Source organism: Platichthys flesus, chromosome 7 (genome assembly GCF_949316205.1).
Source record: "Platichthys flesus chromosome 7, fPlaFle2.1, whole genome shotgun sequence".
Taxonomy (NCBI): domain Eukaryota; kingdom Metazoa; phylum Chordata; class Actinopteri; order Pleuronectiformes; family Pleuronectidae; genus Platichthys; species Platichthys flesus.
This window is the reverse complement of record NC_084951.1, coordinates 13134193-13158309: the sequence shown is the minus strand read 5'-3', so window position 1 is coordinate 13158309 and position 24117 is coordinate 13134193. Positions and strand designations below refer to the sequence as shown.

The window sequence follows — 24117 nt, the reverse complement described above, 5'->3', positions numbered from 1 at the left end:
ACACGCGCAGAGCTCTGACATCAACGAAGGGGGTTTCAGGAGAAGTGCGTTGCTTTCCACAGTCTGCACACATACTGTACTTTGATCTATAATACATGCTTAGAGATACGTTATGCTGCTTGTGATTGCCACTCCTCTAATTTCCTTTTCCGGCTTCCTCCTCACATTTTCCTTTGCCACTGCCTTCCCTCCGCTCTCCCACCTGTACCACCTCAATCTCTTCTTTTGAAAGTGTTGTTCTTTAAGCGTTTCCTTCATTATAAGACTCATTCTGGCATTCTTACAAACCTGGGTCCTATTTCCCCATCTTTCTGGCTCTCAATGATCAATAGGGTCATAAATATTTGCAGTATTGAGCCTATCTGCTGCATCTATCTCCGCAGGAATCCTATTCATAATGCTGCCAGACAGATACAATAACAATCTGACAGTCAGTGGTAAAAACCAGCACTTTGGTGGACATAGTGTGACTTGAACAAATGCCCCATTTTATTACAGTCCAGCCTTCTCGCTGTTGCCGGTGATTTCCCCTCGATTACTGGACTGATTCCAAACAGTTTTGCTCCTATTAATCATTTAGACCCAAAAAGACGGGAAAGCAGGGCCAAGTTTTGAAAATACTGGAATTATCTTTTAAGTTTCATTTCCTCCTCCTCTCCCCCTCTCTCCTCTCCCTCCTCGTTTCATCCATTGCCACTTGTTTACTCTCCCCCTCCCACTCCCTCTCGAGCTCTCTATCTGCTGCTTTCATCTTCTCTCGCTTTTCTTCATAATGTATTCCTCCTCAGCTCACCTGTCAGGACATGTATCTGCCACGTTCACCCTTCTGCATGAGCGAGCATGACATCTCCTCATCCCTAAGCGCCCCTCCCTCGACCATTGACCCTCATTGTAGTTGTGTTCCATTCACACATAACAGGGGACAAACAGTGACGACTCTCAGCCGCGTCCTCCCATTATAGGCTCACTTCAGGCCACGTGAACTGACCTGACATCTTTCTCCTTCATCTATAGTTAATGAGACCACACTGGAGGTGGTTGACTCCCAGGAGACGAACATCACTGGGGCTGACACCACTCAGTGGGAGCTCCACGGCCTGCAGGAGGGCAGCCTCTACCGCTTCCACCTCAGTGCCTGCACTCGAGCAGGTTGCGGACCTCCACTCGCCCAGGAGAGCAACACGGTCACTCCGGAACGTGAGTAGATGAAGTCAGTGTACCTGTGGTGATAGTGTGGCTAATCTGCATTGGTATTAATTTGAAAGCCCTTCCAGTGTTGGAAGCATAAATCACTGTAGACGTGAAATTTGATAAGTCATACAAATTGGAGATAGTTATGTTGATGATTTATTGTACTGTCCCCACAATGAAAACACTTTTTTATCATTACAGTGAGTAGCCTTTCTGCATTTGAAAACATTTTGTCACGTCTAAAAAAATAATAACCCCCTCATGACGTCATTACTGTTATCTGGGCCTGGAAACTGCTTATTTATGCAAAGCTTATGCTGCAGACTTGAAGCATGGTGTTAAAAACCGGGTGTTTACAAGGTATGGATGATCTAATGCAAATGCTCTGCTGAGTCGAGGGAATTGGGTTTTTGGAGCTCAGCTCACACTGAATAAAAGTTTGGGTGTTTTATCGACACTTCCCTGTTACATATTCTTGCCTCTCTGGATTTTCAGTGGTGGCCTTGAAATGAAAATCAACTTAACAACAATTGTGCCCTTCACACAAATAAAAAAACATTTAAAAACAATGAGTCAGGATGTGAAGAATAGACAAATAAGCCGTTTTCAGACATGACCTGCGGGTAAATTCCAGAGACTTGGCTAAGGACTTCTCCGCAGTTTGCCTTTAATACGGGCACAACACAGCGGGAGGTTCTCTGCACCGACGCGTTCCCAACAGAATCAAATACTCTGCCTGCATTACTCAGGCGAGAGGTGGAGCTGCCAGGTGCAGGAGACAGAGACAGGAAGTGACGTATTAACTGCATGGATCAGACAATTATCTTGACAAAACACAGCCATGGCATCTTTGTCTGTGTTTTCTACGTGTTTGTCATCCAGGGCAGTAGACATAATGGTGTCAATCCCAATGTCTAAATATGGTCAAATTGTCCCCCCCAATAAACAGAATTGTAAAGTGTCTGAATACAATAGTAAACGGTTATGCCAATGCTATGACAAGCAAACAAGATGACTGGAGAGGACAGGAGAGGAGAGGATAAAAGAGAGGAGAGAGGAGAGAAGAGAGAGGAGAAGAGTAGAGTGGAGAGGAGGGGAGGAGGAGAGGAGGGGAGGAGCAGAGGAGGAGAAAAGATGACTGAAGAGAGAGTTAGTGTAGGATCAATATAAAACCAATTTGCTAAACCTTTTGCTAAACTGACTGTACTTGTCTTTATAGATCTATAGCAATGCATATATATATATCTGTTCATTGTTTAAAAAATAATACAATCAAATATTTAACATTGTGGGCCCTAATGTGTTTGCCTCTTAAGACTACTGTATTTATGCTAATATAAAGATATTTGAGTATATTTTATATAATTTGATAAACTTATGAAAGTATATTTTGGAAAATATAAAAAAATGAATATATAAAGTTATAATACACATTGATATCTTTATATTACCAAGCACACATGAGACTTATAATCTAGTATTAAACATTCTTTAAAATCATTTTGGTCCCCCCCAATGTTCACTTCATGACTACAGACTTGATGTCACTGGTAGATATTTGTTTACTCTTTAATTCTCCTGGATTTCTACGGACATTATACTGGGAGGAGGTGGAGAAAGTCCGCAGAAAGTGGGGAGCGCTCTCACTCGGCCATTTGCATTCACACATAGAGACAATACGGAGGAACTGCAGAGTTCAGTGCATGTCTGAAAGCAGTTATAATGGAAACATCCGTGACTTAACACAGTGTATCATATTAAAAAGATGCTAATAAATGAAGAGCGAACCTGAAAGAGGAAATCGTTTCTGAAAATGCTGCTTTAGAATGCTCGGTGAGATTGTCTCCATATCATCCCTGTGAATGCTTTCCCACAGTTTGCTTATAAAGAGTGTGTCTCTATTTTAAACATGATAGGGGCGGCGAACAGCTTACAAACCAGCAGAGAATCCAAGTGACCTGAAGACAAATACAATATAACGACAGGGAGTCTGCAGTTTAGCGTGATCCTCGACCATTTTGAGCTTCGTGAAAAAGCAAAAAGACCTTTTGAATATTGCTAAGAGCCAGCGTAGCTCATGTAAAACTGGATTACTGTGCGTCCTCGTTTTTATGCATGTCTAGCAGCAGAATTATGAGCATTTTTATCCTCTAAATACCCTTTTAAATAAGGCCTGGGAGAAGATACAATGGTCCGTGTTTTAAAGCATGGATTGGCATTGTAGCGTTTTGCTAGCTGAGGCCTTTAAACTGGAACTGTTTCTCACTTTGGCTGGGTCCGATATCACTTGCAATTCACTCTATAGGTAGTTTGTCATTTTGTAGGGCTGTCTGAATGTTTAGGTTAGTTTTTCATTCCCCATAAAGTGCACTCATTGTTTCCCATAATGCATCCTTAAAAACGGTGTACAACCTATGGTTAATGACCGAGTAGTATCTACCATCATGCATTGCGCTGACGGTGGAGAAATGAGAGGAGAGAGTGTGGTGAATATGGGCAGAGAAGCACATCCCAGCACAAACTGTGGGAAACAAGTTATTCTTTTAACAATAAATTGCAAAATAAGCATTTTCCTCTGGTTTCCACTGTCCAAGTGTATTCTCAGTATAGAAGTCCATACATATCAAGCAGGGATAGTGAGTTAATACTAAATACATAAACACATTAGATGAATGAATGCTATTGTAATTAATCTGCTGATGTACGATTTAAAGCTTGGATCAGATTCAACAAACTATTATAACTGTTAACAAGCTGTTGCACGTGATTTTGCTGAGGTTTGTAGTTACAAATGTAGGAAAAAGTTCAAAACCATCAGGATTTGAGGAAACAGCAGCAATCCACGCTCTTTTCTCTCAACCTGGCTAGCGGAACTATAGGAAGTTGTAGTTTACTCCATCAGCTTTGTCGGCAATTATAAGCTACTACATGCAAAACCTTAGGAGATAAAATTATCTAATGTAATATGTGTTTGAATTGTAGAACCATCACGCCATGTTTCTGGTCGCCAAAGCCAAAAATGACAAATTCCTCACATGTAGCTGTTTAAGTTGTATCGCACTCAGTGAAACTCTTTGCTAAAACTTTACGTTACTTAGTTGAGAGCAACATCGTTCAATTTAGACATTCTGGTTTCCTTATTTGACAATATAACGTGCCCCAATACAGTTTCAGCTGGGTTTGGCATTTGTTCATTTCAGCCTTGATGAGTAACACTGTCATAACGAGTGCCAGAATTTCACAACAAAGTTAAAAGAGAAACTCTCTGCTCCCTCCCTTATTGGCAGGGTGAGAATATGTTTCTCCACCATCTGTATGTTTTCATAAAAAGTTATTCATTTCTCTCTGGCTTTTATGTTTCCTTTGAGAGGCTTTGCATCTTGGAGGTGGATGTCCAGCCTGAGAGCCATTAGATGCACTGTTTGTGTATAGGCCTGAGTAGGGGCTCGGTGGGGAGATGAAATGGTTCTGTTTTGGAGCGTGTCCTCGGGGCGTGTTAGTCACAATGCAGCAGAGTGGATTTATGGCTGCCAATATCACAGAGCAGGGGCATCATGAATTTAGAGACATTAATGTGGAGGGCTGGAGTGGCAGTGAAAAAAGAAGAATGCATGTGAGTTATAAAGCCCCAGTGAGCAGGCTCTGGAGTGTTCCTTTTAAAGTTCACCTTTGACTGAGTGAGCTTTTAATGCTTATCACCGTTTAAGTACGAGAAACAAAAATTACAACTGACATACCCTGTGTTTGTGTGTGTGTGTGGCTGTTTGAAAGGGTTGTGGGGGGGGGGGGGTTGAAGTGAGAGATTTACAGAAGGATGGAGTGGAACATCTGTGAGAAAGGCGAACAGAAAGAAAAACAAAGAGTAGAGCGAACAGCCACAGCAGAAGAGAGTGCGGCAGACGGAGAAACTGTTTTTCTCCATCAGGTTTAATGAGATAACAAAGCAGCAGAGATAAATTGGGTTACAAACTAGACAAAACGCAGAGAAGAGCACGCACCTCTGAAGCCACACACACAAAACCGGCTCCTCCAATTATTTGCTCTCCAGCACAGCACTCGAATACCCAAGTTGTTATCGCCGACACATTTGCTAATGGCTCGGACTTAATGTTTGAAAAAAGTTAAGCTGGAAACAGTGTATTCAAGGGCTGGCTTTATGTTCATTCTAATTAGCTTAGGATTCAGCAATCAGAGCAGAACAGACAGCTTCAGTGTACAGCAGTATTATTATCATTTCTTTCAATGTACTGTAAGTTCACGCAGGGGCTCCACATGCGCACAGTGAGATCTGTTTACCACACTTCTATTACTGACTGGAAATCCAACTTCTGGAAAAAATATTTGTGACGCCAGAAAAACAGTTCATCAGATCTATAATCAGCATGAATTTATCTTTTCCAAAACCAACAGTACTAAAATCGTACATTCACTTATTAGATTCAGGGTTATCGGGTCACCTATGTACAGGTTGTCATTTGTTCAAGAAGCAATTCATTAATATACAAACCTGTAAACTTGTACGATAATAAAAATACACAATTACGTTTATAGTCTTAGTAATTACAGTTACAACTGCACCTTTTATGCCTTCAGCCAGTTGCCAGAGGCAGTATGATTTCTGGTTGTCTGTCCGTCACATTTTTGAGAAAAGGTCTTCAAGTTTTGAGCCAACGTTCAGTTAGTGACTCATGGCTTAAAAAATATACATTCAGGTGGTCAAGGGTCAAAGATCAAACATCAGGGTTTCTCTGACCTCACAAAGCAAATTATTTTGCCTTGTGAACAAAGTTTATCAAAAAAAAATTGGTGACGTTAACGTGGACCCACAGATAAACTGATTGGTATTTGTTTGTAAAAGGTCGAAGTTCAAGGTCACTGTGGCCTGGAAAATCATGATTTTGAACTTTTGAAGATATCTCCAGTCTGCCTCAAGGGAATTTGTTAAAAGTTTGACCAGTTGTCTCAAATATTAAGTGATTAGAGTTCAGTGGCTAAAGTTAAAATGTCACACTGCTTATATACTAAAACTGCATTGGATGGAGGAGGCAAACAACTTGTTTGAGTTTTAAAAAAAAGCAGTTCCAAGTAGCAAAATGATTATTAAGAAACTATTGTTTTATTACTAGTTGTTCATCCTTCCATCCAAGATCTATTAAGCTTACCCCTTAAGGATCGCCGGGGGGCTAGAGCCAGTCTTTGCAGCCATTGGATAAGAGGCTGGGCATCTTCTGGACAGGTCACCAATACATCACAGTGTTGAAATAAAGACAAAAACAACCACTCATGCTCCCATAGTCACCTATTGTCAGTTGAATGTCTCAAATTAAACTTAGCCTCTTGTCTGTGGACTGTTGGAGGAAACTGGAGAAACCCATACAGACATTGGGCGACATGAGACTCCTCTCTAGTTATACATGTAAGACACATGCATACATCATACCACTGTTAAGCAGTTAGCATAATAATCTAAACTCAAGAATTTAAAGTTGATCAGTTGATGTCAGTCAATCTGGGATTTTGTGGGATTAATGGAAACTTGTCAAGCAATGAGGAAAGATTCATTTTTTCTTTTAATGAATTCTTTATGTCATCTTTTGATTTGCCGTATTTTGTGCCTACAAATGTGGTTTTATCCATCAAATACCAATTTGTTATTGATTACATTATCTATTGTGATAAATACCGGATCACTGGTTAGAGTTAGTAGAAGTAGTAATTTGGGAGGGAGAAGGTGTATGCTTCTTTTGCTGCGCGGTGCCCTCTGGTAGTGTGTTCCTCCACCAGTCACCTCATCTGAAGAACAGATCACCGATGCAGGTTTCGCCATGCGAGGATCTGTACACGGGGATGTACTGCCCACGTACCTGTATGTGGATATGCATGTATGTGCAGTCACGCATCCCTACAAATCTGCAAGGAGAGTGTGTCTGTGCGCCTTTTCTAGAAACCTTAAAGCTGGCTTGCCGTATATTTCTAATATTCTGCTGTTATTTCATTTTCTTTTTATCCCTCTGAAGATTTGTCCCTGACTCCAGCTGTGGCCCCTATTCAGAGCAGTATGTATCAGCCCCTGCAGTGGCTGCAGCATGCCAACGTAGAAGTAGTAGCGCTAGGGATAAACAAGGTTGTAGGTGTGTTGCTGTAGTGTGTAGCTTGCCATGGCCTCAGCAATTGTTTGTCCTTTATAGTTGTATAATGATGTTTGGGTAATTCCTGGAAACCAACTAAAAGGCAATACGAGACTCCCTGCTACATTTGCTAGCATTAATCCAGTTTCCCTGGTTTCTCTAACAATCCTGCCTTCATGTAATCTCAGACCTCACTCTCTTTCACGATATAGAGCAGTAGATCTGACAGTATTGTTGCTGGAATCTAACATCTGAGGGTTCTCTTTGATTTCAGCCCACAACTGCTCTCTCTCCTTTCCAACCTCTATGCCAGGCAATTCTACTCATCTTTCCTTAGGTATACAGCTCACACTCACACATGCACCGACAATAATACCCCTGTGATCCCATCCAGATTGTACCTGAACTTTCAACTAACAATGGGAGTCGAGACACAGAGTCGTCTCCGACTGTTCTGATGTCTTCTTTGGGGGGATGTGGGGCCGGGGGGGTCGGAGCATCAGGAAATGTCAGCTTTGCTTAAGAGCGAGAGAAGACAAGATGTCAACGCCGCCCACAATCTCTGTTCCTAACCCTTTATGAGGCAAAATCCAGCTCCACTCAATTAAGTCTCGGGCCCACTGCTGCCTTCTGAACTGTCTTCTTGAAAAATTTTTTTGCTGCTGCTGCACTGTTTGCCTCTGCTAATCCTCTTTTCCTGCCTTCTGTCTTTCTCCTTTTCTCTGTGATGGTCTATGTTTTCCTTTGTCCTTGATTTCTCCTCCCACTATGTCTGCTCTCTTTATCAGTTCCGGCCCTGGTGAACGTAAGCTCCTATGTGAGTGACACCTTTGCCAAAATCAGCTGGACTGCCAGAGAAGAGCAGCAGGACTCACAGCTTTATGTGGCTTATATGAATAACCGTAAGCTACTTTTCCTGTCCCCAGCCTTGCTAAACATTGATAGGAATTTTAGTTGGCACCACATTTATGTGAATCTGAATTTCACATCCTACATAAACTACAAGCCTAGTGTCTGCATGGTAACTTCCATCATTTCCACGATATCGAAGTGTATTAAAGGAGACATAATATATGTATATGTATATGTAGTATATGTTTATATTCAGGTTCATCTATCTACTAACTCCCAAAAAAATGTCTTTTCTTGCCCCCGCTCAAAATACTGCAAGTCACTGACATTTTCAGAATGAAATCTGCATTACCACTGCATTACAAACAGCCCATCACAAACAGGCATATTTAGGACAGACAAACACTGATCTCATAGTTTTAATTTCGGATATTACTTTAAAACGTTTACACATTGTTTTCCTTATACTGTCAATTGCTGACAAAACCCTTTATAACACCCTAAAACAAAGAGAAATGTTGATTCAGCACAATATGTCTCCTTTAATATTTAATGTTAGATTAATGTTAGATTTAGTACAAAAAGTGTGCTTGCATAGGAACCCTTTGTGACTCGGTGACAGGTTATCCTTTCCTCTTTCTCTGTAGCATGACCTCTAATACAGACTTGCTGCTTGTGCACCTCTTGTGCTTGGCTGTGTAGGTGATGGTAACTGGTGGATTTCTGAAGCCGTAAACACTTCTCAAAGTTTCCACGTAATTGATGGGCTCACACCCGGGACGGTGTACACAGTGCGCCTCATGGCCAAGGGACTACTTGATAACGCTAGCATTTTCGAGGACGTTATCCAGACTCAAGTCAAAGGTGAGAGGAGAGACAGAGGAGTCCCAGTCCGTACAGTTTAGTATCCTGCCATAACAATGCAAACCTATCATCAACGAACTGATATTGACTGTGGTGAATGTGCGAGTTCATTTATTTTCCTTGTGTTTCATCGACATTTTTTTTGTTTCCTCCATATCTAATGTTTTGTTTCCTTCCTATCTCATATATTTTCAGAAGAGATTTATTGTTATAGCCGAAGGGTATGTGTATAAAATACGATGTGAGAATCCTCTCAAACTTGAATTCAACATGTTGCAGCTTTTTTGTTCCTACTCAAAGATAACGCTGTCTGAGGAATGCTTGTTGTACTCAAGTAGACTATACTCAAATAGACTATGTGTTAGGATGATCTTTGAGCTCTGCGTCTCCTTTCTTAATTCTCAGGTGTGGAAGGTCAGCAGAGAAACTCCTCGACCCAGGGATGGGTCATTGGGACCATGTGTGCTCTGGCACTCCTCACCCTTGTCGCACTCATGGCTTGCTTTGTGCGGCGAAACAAAGGTGGCAAATATGCAGGTACGCCACCGCCGCGCCGGCGACCAGACATGTTCTCCATGGAAAAAGGTCAGTTAGTCTTTGACTGGGGTTGGGCCCCCTTATCATCTTGCTTCGGGAAGTGAACCAAAATGCAGCTAAGGAAACAGATAGAAGATCTCAGTCTGATTTGGTTACATGCATCATTTCTGACATTTTCAAACACCACCAGTTTTCCAGGGTGATTCTTTGATCTGACTCTTTACTCTACTGTCATTTTGGTTGACATCCCGAAGGAAAGTAAATGTGCAGTGGACCTCAACCCTCACCCCAACCCTGTTTGGAAATCCACCCTGCATGCATGTTGGACACCTATGCATGCCAACCCCACCAAGTCCGAATTCATTAACCCCAAATGGGATGAGCTTGTGTAATTTGACTCCTTGTGGAATCATTAGTGTGGCTCTGTTAGTAGTGCTTGGAGCCTGTGATCACAGAACTTATCAAGCGAGATGAGTGAGAATCAGCTGGCTTAGCTCCACTGCTCCTCACCTCTCACCTGAGCAGACATCCTGGCTCTTCCTCTGTGCCTTTGTGTAACCTTGTGTCCGAGCCAAATTCAGTTTCACAATGCCACCTACCTGCAAATTGTCTCCTCACTCGATTTCTTTCCTCTCAGCCTGATTTTTTCCGTCTTCTCAACACAACTCCACTTCTTTGCCTGCAGCAGCTTCTGACATGAAGCATTGAATGTTTCATCAGCTCTGTTGGATTCTCCCCCACTGCCCATCCAGCTCTGTTGATGAAATCCCTCTTTTGTTTTTCTTTAAAAGCAGCTGGTATTTTTAAAGCATATTTACACAAAGAGTCGATGTGCAGCACTTTGTGCAGAAAGCTTTCAGTGTCCAGACTTGATAGTTAGTTTTCCGTCATATTTAGCTGCACTCAGAGGCTGTTTATGCCTTTACACTTCCAACATCAGGTTGACCATCCGTCTGTCCTTCGTGTGAAAGCGATAACTCAGGAACGCCCTGGGAGATTTTTTCCACCAGTTCGCCTAAAGACGACCTGATAATAGTTTAGCGGTCAAAGGTCAAGGTCACTTTGACAGCAGAAATCCCATTTTTGCCCATAACTCAGAAATTCACACTCTAATTATGACAAAACGATAAATATGTCTTGAAATAGATGAAGCGATGACATTTTTACACCCAAGAGGTCAAAGGCCAACTTCACTGTGACATCAGAGTCATTATTCAACATGATAACTCAGGAGCAAAGCAGGCGATTGTGACTGTTTATCCTGAAATGACCAGTTGGTCCATTAATTCTCACCTGCATGAGACCGACTCACTCTTACAAACTGACTGAGCATAAATGTTCACCTCTGATGATAAACGCTAACCAATGGCAGATGCTACTGTTTGAGTAATCTCCCTTGTGAAAATGTAAGAGGACAGGAACCTTCCTAGTGATCTGAATCTGATGCATTACAAATGATATCACATCCCAGCAGTACAAGTGAAATGTATTACAACTATGGATGAAAGTGCTGCTCTTTAACAATGGCGCTGAAATGTCTGTCCTGCCGTCCCCCTGCAGTGAAAGAGAAGGAGGACCTCCATCCTGACGTCGAGTCACAAGCAATGAATGATGACACCTTCTCTGAATACAGGTGAGCTGAACTCCCACTTTACAGAGGAAAGCTGCAGCGCCAGAAATGTGTTCTGGGGAAATTACCTTTTTCTTTATCTCCTAGAAATGCCTTGTGTTGTAGTCATATTAATCTAACCACCATATGTGAAATATTTTTGTGGCTGAGAAACTCATTTGTCATGTGTCACAGTTATTTTTTTCTCTCCCATCCCGAAAGCAAACCTTGCATTCACGAGCAGGATCGGCCTAGAAGCCAATGTTCTCCTCATTTAATGGGCTAGGTAATCACACCGAGTAGTTAAGAGTAGATGGTGACACACTTTACTTTGTTGTTTGATTCTGTGTGCATGTGCGTGCTCAGTGGAGACTGTGAGTCAGCTTGATTCAGTAGAGATCAGCTTGTGTGTGTTAGTGTGTGTGTTTGTGCCTACCTGTAGTCTGCTTGTTTCTTGTTACATGTGTAATTTATGAAGTGGCATTTCGCTAGTTGAATTAAATGGCATCTGCACGCTTGCTGTCGCTGAGTGTATTACAGCTGACTCACAGTATGCAGGTCAAAATAAATCATCTTAACATACTCACACATTCACCCGATCAGATTTTCAGAAGCCAAACTCCAGTACCTATGTGATACAATATGATAAATAACATATGAGCCAAATATCTCATTCAAATGCTATCTCATATTAACACCAATGCATTGATTTTGTGTAATATTGCAAAAGGTTCCACTACCCTTCATTACCTTCCCTGACACTGATTCTGTTGTTTGACTTTGCATATTGTCTGATATCAAGTCCTGATCTGACACCAGTGTATTACAAGTTGTGTGCTACTAACCTTTTATAAGAGTGGTGGTTGATATCATTGTTGTTTGGCCTATTCCTAGCAACAGTAGTGGCAGATTGTCTTACTTATTCGACATTACAGCTGCCATTTTAGCTAGCTCTGGCTAATGCTACACTACTACAAAGTACTTATGTGTGGAATCCTAGCACAGCTGAGCTGCTGTTTTGGTGCGGCTAAGAAGAAGTGATTTCTGGGAAAAGAAAATTTGCACTTATTTGGATTAAGCTAATATACTCTAAAGATGTGGTATCTGTACATTTATTCATGCACTCGGCCAGGTCCGACCCCAGCATTTCCTGTTAGCTGTATCAAAGGCATTAAAGGTTGTTGCTGGTATATGTTTCTTAACAAAATAATTTGACCTGCAAGGGACTTGGGGCTGGCTGTAATCTTGAACCAGAAACGTTTCCCTTTGAGTGAAGGGCCGGCAGACAACTGCTTTTAACAATTGAATTTCTTAGATCTGCTTATGATTTCACCATCTCTAATGTAAAAGGATGTCTTTAAGGAGACTGGAGCAGATGCAGATTTACTGTTCACATTGTGCACTACCTTCAGTAGAGGTGACACATTAAATTGCAATAAAGGAAGCTCCCACCGCGGACGTACGGATCGATTATAGATTTACTGTAATTGCTCATTGAAAATATCTTATATTCAGTGTAACATACACACACTAAGCATGGCAAATGGCTGGAAAAACTGAAGTAGACAGCTGTTGTTTTTTATAATAGCTGTTGAATTTCTATTGTTTTGGCTTTGTTTTGCTGCCACCGTGACAGTTTAGGGAAATCGACTGGATCCTATTTTTGCTCCGCAGCGCTGTCAGCAACTGTGTGACAGTGGTGTTTGTTTTGCTACAGAAACCACCGCAAATAGCCTCTTCAGTCAGCTTTGATTCCACTCATTGTCACATTCTTCAGAACATGATTACTCAAAATTGTGTAGTTGCTGCCAAATGCGTCCCTTTGATTGTTGCCAAGACTATAATTCTAATAAAAAAAATGCATTGTCTTGCGTCTACAGCTCGGTTTATAGATAACACAGTTTAAAGATGTAATATTTTCCAGCCCCAGAGCCCAAGATCATTATAACAGTGTTGCTGCATGGTGTTGTCATTTGTTGCTGTACACATGTGGTGGCGGTGCGCACAGCTTTGGGATGGTTTTCTGTGATGCCAAGTTTATTTTGTGAGTTCCTCAGGGAGGAGAAGCCATCTTAATATGTGTGTGTGTGAGTCGGTTGCAGCTGTGTGGCTGCAGCCTTTTGTTTAGCATGCCTCTCCTGGCTGGATTCTGACTACGGTCCCCCCAGAGTGCCCTTAGCCTCACTGAGATGTTGTTTTCCTGGCTTTAGAGTCAGATTCAGGGCTCTCTGGTGCACTTTGAATCTCTGAAGACAATGGATCACCCACTGGTATGCCAAGTGTCTGGGGAGCCGACAAGTGGTTATTATGGTTCTGATGATTTCTCTTTGGTGACAGGCCGCTGCTCCCGTGTCCCGCTGCCCACTGCAGGAACAGCTGGTGTCGTGGCTGGATTAGGCTGTTAGCCAACATAGCCATGCATTTTATTTCCTTTCCTTCCTTCTTTATTTGTTTACCTCTGCTCCTCTTAACTCTCACCTTCCCACATTTGTATGTGCAATTCGGGAGATGGCAGCAGATCCTCTAGCCACCTTTAAACTAAACTGAATAAAACTTCAGTTGAAAAGAGGGGAAAACATTTCTGCACTGCCCCCAAACCAAGTCAGCATGGGTCAATGTTAAGAGAAATGTAATTACCTTCTGCCCCTTGTGTGATGTGCTTCCATTTCTCACCTGTTTGTGAGGCTGAAGAGCAGCAACAGCTGAGGCTGAGCTGGATCCCAACCAAGTTCCTGAACGAGCCTCGGCTCAGAAGCACCCAGTCCCGTTTTATCACTGCATTCAAAGTCACTGTGGGCGAGCTGCCACGGCTGTGGAATACCGCTCCTCTTAGATAACAGCCACTTATCTTCGGCCCTCTAGAGTCGTCAGAGAAAGACGGTTTGATAAGGAATGAAAGTGTGGCTTGCATGGTAAACGGCCGTGTGAAATGGGCTAGATAAGGTCAGTTATTAAAAATCCCTGTGAAGGAGACCTGATTCGTAATCTTGGCTTGAACTGCCTGTCCGTGCTAAAACGCTGCTCGAAATGTCAAGCTTGTATTCGACGCAGGTGTCAACGACTGCACGCCCTCAACATGCACCAGCATACAGCAGCCACCTGAGCGCTGTTGCCGAGCGCAGATGCTCCGTGCCATGAATACTAAAGCGGACAGAGGTGTGACCGATCACCGGCGCTTTAGGGAATTAGAAAAGAGGACAGGGAGGAAAAATATCCTCTGTGTTTTGAGGTGACCCCGCGTCTTGTAGCGAGACACCGGCAGGTTGGCCAGTTGCCCAGCCGTAAATTGGCATCTAATCTCCTCAGCCTGCGTGTGGGCCCTTCGGGAATACCAGGAATGACAGGCTGTTTGTCTGGGATTGCATATGCCCCACCTCTTCCTTCTCCTTTTCTCAATCTCAGCCCTCAACCCCTCCACCCCTCCGACACACACACACACGCACACATCTCCCACCCATCTTCTTTCTCACTGCACTCTGGCAATTTCCATCGCTGGCTCTAAAGAGATTTGAAATTGCCTTTGGTCCTGAAGCCTTGGCAATTAGCAATTAGTGAAGTGATTGTAGCAAGTCCCCCGCCCCCTCCCTTGTGCTCCCTTTTCCTACAAGTTCTCCCATAAGAACTTGCTTTTTGAGTGGGAGCCGGTGGGCCTGTGAGTGCAGCCGTGCATTTAACACACTGTACATGCTGGTATTGCTGTGAGTTTGTGCATAGCGTTTGGTTCTGTGTGAAACTACTATATCTGTTCCTGTGTGTGATAGAGCCGCCCAGATCCATGTGTTTCTGTGTGTGTGTGTGTGTGTGAGTTTGTTGCTTCCCGAACATCTGCCTGACATGCTATACAATATGTTTGTTTATGCGCCGCACCACTGACCCCAGTCATCCCTCTCTGTTGTTGTTGATGGCAGTGACAGCGACGAGAAACCACTGAAGGGCAGTAGCCTGTGTTCCCTGAATGGCAATGACACAGTCGGGGACAGCGTCAGCAGAGACAGCCTGGGTGACTACGCCGAGAGTGAAGGGGAATTCAATGAGGACGGCTCATTTATCGGAGAATATTCTGGACGCAGGCACAGAGGTTCAGTGAGCGAGCCCAGCGGATCCGGCCCAGTCACTGCATAAAGCATGGCTGCGGCTCAAACTGTCTACTTCAAATCCTTTCAAGAGACTTTATAAATTCAGCATCACTGGCATTAAATATAGCTCCGATAGCCAAATGGAGGAACAAAGATATTTTTTTTTGAAGACTGGGAAGGGAAGAACACACCAGTCATACACCTCAGTGGGAAAAACCATGTGAGTCTTTGTACATACTGTAAGAGAATGGACTGTATCGTTTGAATGTTTAAATTTCTTTTGGAATAATTTTATTGATGATAATAAAGAGCTTTTTTGTACCTAACGATCTTCAGTGGTGTATATTAATTTCATACTGTAACAAAAAGGATTTTCTACAAAGTAATAACCGGATACATCGTAAAGGCTATTAGTCGTTTTTAAACACTGGATAAAAATGTACACATAGAGTGGACATACATACAGTTTTGTATTCACTATATATGTTCATTAATTCAGTGCATGGTGTCCGACTTCCTCTCACTCTCATGAATACAAATATCTATTCATAAATTATTAACCGTCAATTGTTCTACATCACATGTTAAAATTGATCATATTTTATTTTTTATGTAAGAAATGCTGACAATGTTCTCATATCTCTTATAACCTCAAGTTTTTGATTTCCCCCGACCATGCTCCTGGTCAGTTTATTACAGGGTATAGATTGGTGTGATAGTATGAGTATGTAGGTGTACAAGTGTAATCATGGTAAGGTTTGCCCTTACTGGTGAATAACGTTTTCACCACAGGGAGTCTCCAGAAATGAAGTGGAGGTTTTCAATCTAAAGAAGCTAAAAAATCTGCTGCTTTCATTCTACATTACTTTCAAACTATCAGGGGGCTATTTATTATCCCCAAACTATATATATATATATATTTATTTATTTTTCATTTTAAACTTGCAATCATCAATTTGTATTTGTTGCTCTGTTTAATGAATTAATAAATCAGGACTGACCACTGAATTGTAAAACTAAGATATCTATTGCCAAAATTAACAAACAATGCCCAAAGTCTAAGTGAAATGAAAATAGAAACAATGCACAAATAAGCTATATGTTCTCAAACGTCGGACACTTTTAAACTCCTGAAAATATTTCGCCCCTTAAATCTGAAGTAGATGCAGTGGATCCTTACATACATAATGCACGTTGCTGAAATATTCAGCAAGGGTATAACTCAAATAAAGTGGAGATTTGACCTATTCAACAATCTGAATGAAACAGATGTAATAATAGCGGCGGTGCTGCGTAAGTACTGAATGTTTCATTGGCTTACTTTTTATGTTTCCGATCCCATGAGCTCTCTCAAGATATGAAGACCACTTCAAAACCATCGTACTGCATTTCCTATTGAGGAAAGAACATGTGGTGTATAGTAATGCAAACCAGAAAAACTCTTTGTTCTCAGTTTGAGGAGAAACTTATATCCGCCCACATGATAAACAACATGAGAAACAATAATTTATTTCCAAAAAGTGCAAAAGTGGTCATAAAAAGTTAGCCGATGACATAGAGACAAAAATTGTAGCCAATCTCTTTCCCGTCACTGTACCAGGTCTCATGGCTCCAATTATCTGAGCCAAAGCAGCGCCCGTTCTCTCCTTTTCATTTTCTTTGGGGAAAGGATAACACTTTTGATGAGGCACGAGTTCCACCTAACACAGATAAAAGATGATTGACTCATTCGTCCTTTGCTGGGAACCTCTTAACATCCTCCTTTAAATTACCACTCTGGTTTAGTCCTTTACTTCTGAGTCAATTTTTTAAGATAAAGATCCTTTTCTATACTCATCATATCTGTTTGACCCCAAATTCCTACATTTTTTGACTGCTATCCAAATTAAATTGTATTGTGCATTCAGAGACAAGATACCCACAAGACATCCTCAGAGACAGTGTGAGTACCTACCTACTAATTCCACATACGTCTGTCGGTCCTTCTGTTGGTAAGTGGAACCTTTTATCTTCTCACTTAGCTTGTGTGTTTTTTAAACTGCCTGAGGACGTGGAGTTTGGTGCGATCTGGACAAGCAATCTTTTTTCAAAGCCTGTTAAAAGACTAGAACGTGTCTTTTTTTTACATCCTCAGATAAATCAATCAATCAATCAATCAATCAAATTGTATTTGTATAGCCCATATTCACAAATCACAATTCGTCTCATAGGGCTTTAACATGGTGTGACATCCTCTGTCCTTAACCCTCAGCAAGAGTAAGGAAAAACTACTATAAACCCTTTTAACAGGGTAAAAATACGTAGAAACCTCAGAGAGAGCCACATGTGAGGGATCCCTCTCCCATGTCGGATCCACTATAGTCCACAGTCATTGTCCACTGCCGCTTTTTAGGATCCATCATCAGCCGCCAACCTCGGCCGTGGTCCACCACCATTATATGATGCCAACGCGACACAGGATCCGCCATTACCACTACGATCAGCCCGCACGATACAGTATCCGCCATAATGGATCCACCATTGCGACCTCTGATTCGCGATCCACAAATCGTAATCCATAAACTACATCAGCAGTCGACAACTGGGTCAAATCGCAGGTCAGAATTTCAGCCAGATAATTCTGATCTTGTTCATTTTACCATATTGATAGTGGCATTGTCGTGTCACTGATCTCTATCATGGCAACAACATTCACAGAATCCCTTTCTCTGGAATAAATGGTCTTCAAATTAAAAGCCCCAAATCAGTTTTGTTGCTGCAATGCTTCATATCAAGCTGAAATACAGAGCTTTTATTTTAAGGAGTTGTGATCTTGGGACTGACGATTGTGTCGATTGCTTAGAAGACCTCTGAAATAGCCGACATAACCCTTACCCAATGTATGAAAGAATAACAACAGTTTGTATATATATGTATAAATATGTGTATATTTTTAACCACATATGTGAACAGTAGTAAAGCTAATTCAGTTAAATTGTATTTATATATTGACTGTTGATAAACCAGGTAGGATGAACACAAAGTCATCTAACTTCACTCTGCACATGAAAATCTGTGAAATTTATGAAAATCAATGAAATTTATGAAAATCAAATGACCAAATGATTATTTTACTTCATTCCAGCTATCCCTTAATCAAATCCTCCTCCTTCCATCGCTGGACCTCTTGCACATGTCTCCCCGCCTCCTTGCTGCGGTTCTGTTAGTAGCCTGGTGATTATACAAGGGCTTTCTAGCCGTAATCAAACCAGACTTGGGATAGTGGAGTTGAAAAGCACTCCATGCCTCATGGCAAAATAAAGGTCATTTAAAGAGATTATCTCTGTATTGTCAGGGATTACGCCCTTATCCGTTTTAAAATTGCTTTCTCCGTGAAACGTTAAAACCTCTAAACAACAACGAACGATTACTCAGGTCAAAGCCTCCCTGAGTGTCACGAGCAGCTTCTTTTTTTTTCTTTGCTAAATATCCCGAGGACATGGAGGCGACCCCTTTCAAAAGTCATAATAGCCCTGTTCTACAAGGAGCCCGGGTCAGGATCACATTTACCATTCCTTCAATACGTGCCTTGATTGCTACTCTGTGTTTTCATGCTCATGTTATCTGATGGCGGATGCTGCACACACACACACATACACAGACACACACACCGACAAGCCCACAGCTCTGAGCTCAACGCAGACAACTCCCGCTCAGCTGGGTTGATCGGCGCTGATATTTAGACTAAGTGCCCTGGAAATTACCTGGTGGGAGGAAATCAATAGCATGCTCACACATGCTGTGAGTTCAGCCCAGTGACTGCGGGCTGTATCCACTCAGCATTGTATCAACTTCAAACCAACCAAAGACACCACAAGGACAAAAGAATGTTGCAAAAAACAGTGGTACGCAGGGAAGATACGTAGTTTCCTCATGGCGCTAGATGGTGACTTTACACCGCAGCTGCCCGGTAAAGAAGTAGTTAGCATGAAGGCCATGAAGACCTCATCAATAATGTACACTGTCAGGTTCACAGAGAGGGGAACTGTGACAGGTGTTTCCTGAGTTGCTTTTAAGGTAGGCCTCTTTCCCTTTGTTGGCTTTTGAAAGAACGCAGCTAAAGCGTTTGCCGGAGCGTTCAGGAGTCAAATCAACGGCACAGGTCTTTTAACAAATAGCCATTCGGGCCTGCTGGGAGCAATACACACTAGTTCTCTCAAGGACAAGCTGTGGGCACTTTACCAGAGAAAGGGTATAAGAGTGGGTGGAGAAAAAGGGAGGGGGGTTAAGTACCGAAGGTTATTTGACTGCACGCTCCTCATTGAAACCTGCTTCAGCAACATTGCAGATGAAGAAAAGAGAGTGCAGAAAGAAATCTCACGATCTCACGACTTTGACACACAAATGCCACTGTTTTATTTTCCATATTTCTTCCAATAGCCGACACTCTTTGTCTGTATGTTTTTTTTTAAGAGGGTTGGGGGAACAATGGCCAGGCTTATCTAATCATAGAAATCCAAGGCAGTCTAAAAAGAATCAAAGAAAAGCCATCGAGCAAGACATCAGCGTCTAGACACGCTTTTGAGAGGCTGCTGTTGGAGCGATATATACTTTAAAGTCATTAAACTTCCTAACCTCACGGCTCTTATTGATGCACATGTTTAACCAAACTAAAATCTGAATGCATTAATATCTCCAATGATTGCTTTCACGGTCACAGTAACACCTGGAAGATCTCCCATCTCATTTAGGTCCCAGACGCCCTCCCCCCTCCGTTCCGTTCATTCATTTTGTCAGCCCAACACGGTGCAACACTCACCTTCTGCTAAAATTTAATTTGTCTCACTAGAATGCAAATGGCACGGGATGATTCTGCATACAGAGAATCCTTTCAGGGGGCTATTATTTCCCCAGTAAACTGCTTTAGATGCAAGCCCAGACACTCTCAAATGCCAGCCAGCAATTGAGTGGGTATTTGTGTGCGTGTGTGTCTGTGTGAGAGAGAGAGAGAGAGAGAGAGAGAGAGAGAGAGAGAGAGAGAGAGAGAGAGAGAGAGAGAGAGAGAGAGAGAGAGAGAGAGAGAGAGAGAAGGCAGGGACACTCAGCCATGGCAGAAACTAATGAGACATGCATCGGTAATATGATTACAAAGTCAGCGCGTCTATGTCAGAGAACAACGGGTGGATCGGGCTTCGGTAGCGACATCTGCTCCGGACAAAGTGGACACTGACATGTTCAGCTGCACCACATCCGCGTCACGTTACTGGACCTGGAAGAGAGTGGCGGTGAGGTACTGGCGGGAAAAGGATGCACAGACCAGCTGTCACTCAGATAATGATAATCAACCAAGAGAAGCTTGAAGACGCATTATTAACGACAGCAGTCCATTCCAGTCCCCTTCCAGGTCCATACACCCCAAGGTTGATCCCCAAAAACAGGATTTCATCTGCTGGAGGATTAGATAATACACATGCAAGTACTGTGTGGGTTGTGAATAATTCTCACCTTCCTGTCTTAGCCTGGGGCTGTCACAGCAACATTTGGAAGAAAACCATGAAAAAATATGTTTTTGCATCCGAAACTTGCCCAGGTGAATCAAAAAATGACTTTCTTATTCATTCAAGTTTGAACACTCCGCCTGCTCCCCCGCAGCGTGGTTTGCAATGCTATTTGTAGCGCGCCGACATTTTCGTTAATAACGATTGAATTGGTCTATTTTAGCAAATGTCAGAAAACAAAGTGCTGCAGTATGTTCCGATGTTTTCTCCCTTTGATGGAAGTAATCAGACTGTGGTATTGATAAAAAGACCTCAAAGAGACAAAGTGAGTTTGAAACCTGACACTGATATTCAGTTTTCGTATTATTAATGTACAAAAGGCTGGAAGAAGGGTTGGACACAGCCCCCCCCTGCACTTTAACAAACAAATGAAATTCAGTGTTTTTCTGTGTTCCTGCTTTTTAACAGGCGAGTGATGAGCAGCTCTGGATATCAAACAGAAGAGACTGCTTCTTCGGCGTCAATTTTTTATTTTTCCAAAGCAATTCTTTTTTTAATGATTTTGTATCTGTGTTTCTCGTCGAAACACCGCTCCTGAATTATTCATGACGCCTTCATTAAAACACCCCCATTTGCATAACACACAGGGGCCACATAAGATGCATTAGGGCTTTTGATCCTGGTGTACACGTCAAATAATCTAGAACAGAACCAGGACCGCCAAAAAGCCCACGGAACATGGGAGAGTTTAAACGTCTCAAAGTAAGCTGGCCACAAACCTTTGCTCGCCTTGAAAAATTACCAAGCAGAGAAGGAAGTGGGTCAGAGTGGACCCCTTTGGTGAAATAACCCACTTGAAGAAGTAAATAAAGTATGTTAAGGACATTAGTGCTTCTCTGTGAAGAAGTTAGAGTTACGTGATTTATTATAAGAATTATTCTGACAGCAGCAAAGTAAGTTGTTTGTCAAATGTGTTCTTCCAGATCGACACAAAATGACATTCCATATTTTATTGAATCATAAAGGGGGGGGTTTAGGACTTCATTATTTTTGTTTGTGGTTAATATGTCAAGAGAAGGAGCCTTAGAGACCCCAGAGTATTAAAACTGTGAACAACAGGAATACTAAAAGAGACTGTCTGTTGTGATGGCAATTTTATGTCGTCATTCGGAATAAAGAGTGAAACAAACAAACCGTTTGTTTGTCTTTGATTACAAAGCTTCGGACACAAGTCAAACACAGAGCAAGGCTGTGTGCTTGAGAGTGCAAAGAGCCTCTCAGAACTGGCAGTTTAAGAAGCCCCTCCGAGTTCTGCAAAACAGTAGCAGGAACTTTCAAAAACACATGTACTGCACACATGGAGCAGGCAGATCATCTGATCAACACAATAACAGTATATAAAAAACAGAGGTTCAACCTTTAAGAAACAGCATTAAAAACAGGAACTTTGTCTAGACACAGTCTGGCACAGTATCCAACAATAGATTTTTAGAGAAAGTTTCAGAACACACACACATTCAATGACTCATCTGAAACTAGTGGTGACAAACATTGTTTCAAACAATGTTTTAATGTTAGCCTGGTCACTGATGCAGATGTATCAGATTACAAATTATGATTAGGTAAATTTGGACCTGTGTTGTGTTTACAAGCACTACAGGAACAGTAGAATTTGTGCACTGTCCACTTAATTCACCCAATGGCATTAATGCTGTCAGGATAATGTCTCTGCTTAATAATCTGCCCTGGTCCTAGGTTGTATTTTATGTTTATAATAACTTTGTGTATTTAACTGAAACCCTTAAGACTGTTTAATTTACCCATTTCCATGAAGTGGTTTCCTGTGATCCACTGGTTTCTGAGAGTCTCCTAATTTACAAAGTGTGTGTCATCAGCCGTCCTCACACCGAAGTTTGACAAGTGTTGTGGGATCATTTCCCGCAACTCATTATCCAGGTAGGGGGGGGCACCTTTAATGGTGGCTTCAATTATGCTCCACCTGAAAAAAAAAAAAGCTCCATGATGAAGTGCAATAACATCAAGGTGAAACATCTTGTACAGTGGCAGCACTGTTAATAGTCAGCAAGGGTATCCACACTGACACAAATTTAATGAGGCTGTGTGTCATGCTGCACAATGTGGACAGCCAGATCCAAGGCTGCACTGACCACCGATTTCCTGCAAACAAAATAAATCTTTCCCTGAATGACCACAAGCAGAAGAATCCCACCAAGCTCATGACCTCATTAACATTGAGAACAACCGCCAATCTTTTCCACTGTGTAGCACGACTGTGTGCGACAGAACGGGTTTCTCCTGTGCGTCTTCCCTGAACACCTCTTTGTGTCTCTGCAGCTTCTTCAATGCAATATTCTACATTGGATCGTCATTGGCTCACTTGAAGAACAAGCTCCCCTGAATGCAAAGAGGGCCTGTCAAAAGCAAGTGGTGCTTCTCTGCCAAAGTACTATAGAGGTGGCTTTTTTAAATAAGGAGCCTCTGTGCACGCTGTCAAAAATATGTTTGAGAAGATAGTCCAGTGGAAAAATTTGTGGAGTATTGGAAATTATACTCATACTAACAGGCTTCCTGGGTGGTGTGAGCTACGGCTGCATTTGTAGACCAATTGTGTCACAGCGACTCGAATAGACCCTCCCAGTTCGAAGGTTCCTCCGAATGCACTGAACAAATGTGTCCGAGTAACAGAGGCATCACCGGGTGGATCCTTCATGGCCCAACATCCCATACTTCATTGCGCTTAAAGGTAATGCCAGGAACAAATCAATGCGTAAATGTCAGGAGAATATAATTTTTCTATGTAAGTAGTCAACCAAACAGCTAACTGTACATATGTTGAGACCTAGGGGATGGCTGTAACTCCCTGAACAAGCTGGTGACGCCCATGGTAAGACCAGCAGGACGCAGTGTACCTGACCTTTGGAGGAAGCAGCCGGCTGCGCAGGCCTGGTCCTCACAGGGTGCGGCCAACACAGCTATGGAGACAAAGACAATATCTACTATCTCAAGCTTGATGCACGATTGCCAAATGTGGTCTTCAAGTGAATTCTCTGCATATTACACAAAATCCCTGATCAAACAGCCGTCCTCGCATCCATGAGCTAATATCTCGCCCACTCATCTCAGAGCTTGTGTTTCTTTTTGCCAGATCAGAGAGGATTCACAACTTCAAACGCATCTTGCTACGAGATCGCTGAAACTGAGGAAGCCAACCTTTGCCTAGTGTGTCTTCTTTGAAGGCTTTACCATTCCTCACATCTTCAGGCACATTTGAATTTTCTACTGAATGCATTTCAACCCTTTTTTTTATTGCTCTCTCCCTGATGGTAGGGTTCAGCAGAGCTTAAAGAGTGTATTTCACTGTG

The 24117-nt window shown here is 42.2% G+C and overlaps 1 protein-coding gene across 12 annotated transcripts in view; it reads left to right on the top strand.

Annotated features, from left to right (window-relative positions):
* LOC133957154 (neural cell adhesion molecule L1-like protein) overlaps window positions 1-15583 on the top strand; it is a 37699-nt gene extending 22116 nt beyond the window's left edge. For 2 of the 12 annotated variants that reach the window (XM_062392602.1, XM_062392610.1), the window contains 8 exons: window positions 1015-1197; window positions 7209-7247; window positions 7594-7656; window positions 8108-8221; window positions 8874-9035; window positions 9441-9572; window positions 11133-11205; window positions 15090-15583. In XM_062392602.1, the coding sequence (XP_062248586.1) occupies window positions 1015-1197; window positions 7209-7247; window positions 7594-7656; window positions 8108-8221; window positions 8874-9035; window positions 9441-9572; window positions 11133-11205; window positions 15090-15303 (980 nt within the window). In that variant the 3' untranslated portion in view covers window positions 15304-15583. Of the gene's footprint in view, window positions 1-1014; window positions 1198-7208; window positions 7248-7593; window positions 7657-8107; window positions 8222-8873; window positions 9036-9440; window positions 9621-11132; window positions 11206-11403; window positions 11468-15089 lie in introns of all 12 variants that reach the window. The other 10 variants (XM_062392599.1, XM_062392600.1, XM_062392608.1 and 7 more) reach the window with 8 other exon arrangements.
* Window positions 15584-24117: the final 8534 nt, after the last annotated feature.